At 38.8% G+C, this 6000-nt stretch overlaps 1 protein-coding gene across 4 annotated transcripts in view; it reads right to left on the reverse strand.

Moving 5' to 3' along the window:
* The window catches only part of LOC115223237 (inositol-trisphosphate 3-kinase homolog), a 70176-nt gene that overhangs the window by 37825 nt on the left and 26351 nt on the right, over nucleotides 1–6000 (reverse strand). For all 4 annotated transcript variants that reach the window (XM_029793730.2, XM_036512082.1, XM_036512083.1 and 1 more), the window contains exon 2: nucleotides 4121–4233. In XM_029793730.2, the coding sequence (XP_029649590.1) occupies nucleotides 4121–4159 (39 nt within the window). In that variant the 5' untranslated portion in view covers nucleotides 4160–4233. The remainder of the gene's footprint in view (nucleotides 1–4120; nucleotides 4234–6000) is intronic.

A 6000-nucleotide genomic window follows, 5' to 3' on the forward strand; every position in this document is an offset into this window, starting at 1 on the left:
TTAAAGATTAGTTTTATAGAAACTTCTTTCAAAATCCCTATTTTGTTTCCCACACATTCCCTTGTTTAGGTTGAACCATGTAAAATGTTAGAGAAAGAAACCCAGCTGTTTCTTCTAATACATAACCAATACATACATCTAAAGCAAATTTTTTTCAGGGGCCCTTAAAATATTGTTATGGCTCCCTAATTAACTATTTTCTTGTGTGGACCCCACCAAATCTTATATGGACCCTTAAGGGTTATATGGACTCTGGTATAGAACCCTGATATGCAGGCTCCCTAACTGGTTCCTGATGGTGGTGGTGGCGGTGATGGTAGTGTTCGTGTGGAAGCAGTGGTGATGTTGTGGCGGTAGTAGTGTGGTGGTAGTGGTGGTCTTTGTCGTCATCATTGACAGTGTTGGTGTAGTAGTTGTGGTGGTAGTGACTGTGATGATGGTAGCAGTGGTGATAATGACGACAATGGTGGTTTCAAGCCAAAACACTTCACAGAAAATAGCTCAGCAATTGAAAAACATTAGCAGAAACCAATTTAGTTCCTTGACATCATTTAGCCCCGGGTCTGGCCTGATTAAGCAGACCTATGTTCTTTTGTTCTTTAAAAGTCCACACTTGGCCACCACAGCTAAGACCATGCTGGCACTTAGATATTCCTGTCTTGACCATTCCATTCTTTTGTGTATATATATATATATATATATATATATATATACAACTTCATTATCCAATGTGTCTGTGTTTGGTCTTGCTTTAAGACAGTAGGGTGAGGCTTGAAGAAATTTGGTTGCTATTTCTAGCAGGTTGAATAATTGCATAATGGCTTGTAATGGTGGTGGTGGTGGTGACTATTGTAAGTCAAGAGGTTGACTGAAGGTAGAGAAGTGGTTCGTTTTTGTAAGAGAAAGGAAAGAGTGAGAGAGATTGAAGAGGAGATAACGTAGGCAAGAAAGTGGAGGAGGGGGAGGAGGAGAGGGAGGAGGATAAGTGAGAAAAGAGAGAGTGTGTGAGATGAAGGAAAAGAGTAGAAAATAAACTAAGAGAAGGGGAGAAAATGAGATAAAAGAAAAGTTGAAGAGGGGAGAAAGAGAGAGAGAGAGAGAGTTCTGTAATGTTATTTATTTATTTTTTATCTTTCTATTTCTAAATATAGATTATGCAAGTACAGCAGTGGCTCTCAACCATTTTTTTGCCTATGGACCCCTTTGATTCCTATTTACCAGACCCCCATAGGCATTTTATATATATATATATATATATATATATATATATATATATGGCAAGAAGAAAATGGAGGGAATCCAGGGATAGTATTCATCAGCTGTTAGACATTAGTTGGTTGGATTCACAGCCTCTAACTTTCTTTGAATTGAAATTATATACATACATAACATACAAATATATATATATATATAGATATATAGATGTCAGCGTGACTGTGAGTCACAGTGGTACGAAATGGGCTTGTGAAGGGCCAATAGTCCTACCTAGAAAAAAGTAAAGTTACAAAATCATTGACGACAATTCAAAATCCACAAGACAAGGTAGAGGAAGGCCTGCACTAAAGGGAACACAACCCAAATGCAAGAATAGTGGAGAATAGTCATCAATGGCCTAGGGTCCTTAGGGAACAAAGAGTGTAAGTAAATAAGTACTACTGATGTGTAGTGTATTCTTATATTTGTTTCAGTCATTTGACTGCAGCCATGCTGGAGCACCATCTTTCTTCGAACAAATCAACCCCAAGATTTATTCTTTGTAAGCCTAGTACTTATTCTATTGGTCTTTTTTTGTCAAACTGCTAAGTTACAGGGACATAAACACACCAATATTGGTGTCAAGCAATGGTGGGGTGACAAACACAAATAAACAGATACACACACACACACACGACGGGCTTCTTTCAGTTTCTTCCAAATCCACTTGCAAGGCTTTGGTCAACCCAGGGTTATAGTAGAAGGCAATCATTGCCCATGGTGCTATGCAGTGGGACTGAACCCAGGATATGGTTGGGAAGCAAACTTCTTACCACACAGCCACTCCTGCATCTGTATATATAAAATTTTACTGCATTTTTATAATCAAATACTATTTGGAATTGTATACTAGAAGTAAAACCAATTTATTGCACATAAAATTTTAACAACAAAATCTTATATGCACCCCCAAAGGGGCTTATGGACACTCAAGAGCCATATAGACTCTAGGTGACCACCACTGGTCTACATGAATAGATAAGTATCATCATTGTTATAATGTCCACTTTTCCATGCATCCATGGATGAGATGGTATTTGTTGAAGCAAATCTTCTACAGCTGGATGTTCTTCCTGTCAGCAACCTTCACCTGTTGCCAGGGCAGACATTTTTCCCTGCATAAAACTGGAAATAAACATTGTCACTTGTATGACAATGATGCTCGTTTACAACCATCATGTGATGTCAAGACAGAGGTGCACGCATACACGTACACAATAGCTATCTTTCAGTTTCCATCAACCAAATCTACTCACAAGACTTTTGTTGGCCCAGGGTTATAGTAGAAGATACTTTCTACTAAAGGCACAAGGCTTGAAATTTTAGGGGCTAGTCAATTACCTTGACCCCAGTGTCTTACTGGTACTTAATTTATCGACCCTGAAAGGATGAATGGCAAAGTCAACCTCGGCAGTATTTGAACTCAACGGACAAAATAGCACTAAGCATTCTGCCCAGCATGCTAACAATTCTGCCAGCTCACCACCTTAATAATGATGATGGTGATGATGACGATGATCCTTTCTATTATAATCACAAGGGCTGAAATTTGGGGGAAGGGGATAAGTCAATTACATCAACCCCAGTGCATAACTAGTACTTATTTCATCAACCCCAAAAGAATGAAAGGCTAAGTCAACCTCAGCAGAATTTGAAGCCAGAACATAAAGACGGACAAAATAGCGCTAAGCATTCTGCCTGGCATGCTAACGATTCAGCTGGCTCACCGCCTTTAATAATTATAATAATCCTTTCTACTATGGGCACAAGGCCTGAAATTTTTTCAAGAAGGAGATAGTCAATTACATGGACCCCAGTGTTTGACTGGTACTCTTTTCAACGACTCTGAAAAGATGAAAGGCAAAGTCAATCTTGGCAGAATTTTAACTCAGAACATAAAGTTAGACGATATGCCACTAAGCATTTTGCCCAGCGTGCTAATGATTCTGCCAACTCGCCACCTTAATCATCATCATCATTGTCGTCTAACATTTGCTTTCCATGCTGGCATGGGTTGGACGTTTTGACTGAGTGCTGGCAAGCCAGAAGGTTGCACCAGGCTCCAATCCAATCTGGCAATGTTTCTACAGCTGGATGTCCTTCCTAACACCAACCACTCAGAGAGTGTAGTGGATGCTTTTTACATGCCACCAGCACAAGGGCCAGTCAGGCGACACTGGCAACAACCACATTTGAATGGTGATTTTTAATTGCCACCAGCATGGGACCAATCAACCAGCACTGGCATTGACCACGCTTGAATGGTACTTTTTACATGTCATTGACACAGGAACCAGTCAGGTGGCACTGACAACGTTCCTGCTCGAATGGTGCTCTTTATGTGCCACCAGCACAATAATAATAATGATGGTGATAATAATAATAATCCCTTCTATTACAGGCACAAAGCCTGAAATTTTTATGGGGAGGGAGCTAATTGACCACATCAACCTCAGTGATCAACTGGCGTTTATTTTATTGACCCCAGAAGGATGAACGACAAAATCAACGTCAGTGACATTTGAACTCAGAGCATAAAGACAAACAAAATGCTGCTGAGCATTTTGTCCAGCACAGTAACAATTCTGCCAGCACAATGGTTAATACTTAAAGTGTTGAGATGGCAGAGACAAGAACAAGTGTAGTATTTTTTTTTTTCCTTTTTTCTTGTTTGTTTTATTAATTCTAAATAACCCAGGATAGATTTCAAGTGATGGCTTAGATGAAGTGGATAAGAACAGATTTCATTGTTTTAAACCAAGCAATACAGAATAGATTTCATTGGCGTGTGTTTAGATGAAAGCGATAAGAATGTATTTCATTGACGTGTTGTAGGAAGTAAGATATTTTAGTGGGTTTTACTCACAGGATTGAGGACAGGAAATCGTACAGTGGAATCCATCATATGAAGAGTAGTAGTTGAAACAATATTCAGATCAGATGACAGAATTCAATAAGGTCATTGTATTTATATCACAGCTTTAAAATAGAAAAAGAAAGAAAAGAAAAAAAAAACAGCATAAAATACCATTCAACTTTTGAATGAACAAAAATATTCTGAACCAAATTTAAGAGCATAAACAACTACAAAACAATAATAATAATAATAATAACGATGATGATTTTATTTATTTGCCACAAGGGCAAAGGATAAGAGAGACAATACAGAGACAGACATAAATTGTGGGGGGGTTACATTTAATAATAAAATAATAATAAAAACCTAGGGTTAGGGTTAGGGGTTAGGGTTTAGAGTTAGGGTTAAAAAAATAAAGTACACATGGTATACACTGGAAAAGAAGGGACATATGCATAGCATACAAAGGTAAGAAAAAAGTGGGGGGATGATAGAGATGTGGCCCTCCTGATACAGGAAGGGCTCTAGGGATAATCGAGGAACCCCACTGTCTGAAATTTCCCTGAAACCCTAAGAGAAAGTGCCCTCTCCAATTTCTTCTCTGACTCACAGGTCAACACTTAGAGAGCGGAACCATCCACTCCTGCCATTTTCACAACAATGGTTTCAAAGTTTAGCACAGGGCCAGCTGTTTTTGAGTGGAAGCGGAAGTTGATTACATGGGCCCCAGTACTCAACCGAAACTGACCAACCCTAAAAGGATTTAAAAAGCAAACTCAACTTCAGCAGAATTTGAACTCAGAACACAAAGATAGACAAAATGCTTAGCATCGACCCCAGTGTTTCACTGGTATATAGTTTATCGACCTAGAAAGGATGAAAGGCAAAGTAGACCTCAGCAGAATTTGAACACAGAACATAACAGCAGAAGAAATACTTATTTCTTTACTACCCACAAGGGGCTAAACACAGAGAGGACAAACAAGGACAGACAGACGGATTAAGTCAATTATATCAATCCCAGTGCGTAACTGGTACTTAATTTATCGACCTCGAAAGGATGAAAGGCAAAGTCGACCTCAGCAGAATTTGAACACAGAACATAACAGCAGAAGAAATACCTATTTCTTTACTACCCACAAGGGGATAAACACAGAGAGGACAAACAAGGACAGACAGATGGATTAAGTCAATTATATCAACCCCAGTGCGTAACTGGTACTTAATTTATCAACCCTGAAAGGATGAAAGGCAAAGTCGACCTCGGTGGAATTTGAACTCAGAACAAAGCGGCAGACGAAATACCTATTTATTTATTACCCACAAGGGGCTAAACATAGAGTGGACAAACAAGGACAGACAAATGGATTAAGTTGATTACATCGACCCCAGTGCGTAACTGGTACTTATTTAATCGACCCCGAAAGGATGAAAGGCAAAGTTGACCTCGGAACGCAACAGCAGACAAAATACGGCTACGCATTTCGCCCGGCGTGCTAACGTTTCTGCCAGCTCACTACCTTGGTAATAATAATAATAATAATAATAATTTCAAATTTTGGCATGAAACAAGCAATTTCAGGGGTGGGGGTAAGTAAATTACATTGACCACAGTATTCAACTGGTATTCATTTTATCAACCCCCAAAGAGATTTAAAGTAAAATTGACTTTGGCAGAATTTGAACTCAAAACATAAAGATGGATGAAAACCTGCTGAGCATTTTGCCCAGCATGTTAACAATTTTGCCAACTCGCTGCCTTAGATAATAATAATAATAATAATGATTAATGAACATCATGGATGTGTGCCAACAAGTTTGTTCCAAGGAAAGATTAAATCTGAAATCATTGCCAAGAAGGATTTAAGAAACCGAAAAAGAAAAAAAAT

Source organism: Octopus sinensis, linkage group LG22, assembly GCF_006345805.1.
Source record: "Octopus sinensis linkage group LG22, ASM634580v1, whole genome shotgun sequence".
Lineage (NCBI taxonomy): Eukaryota > Metazoa > Mollusca > Cephalopoda > Octopoda > Octopodidae > Octopus > Octopus sinensis.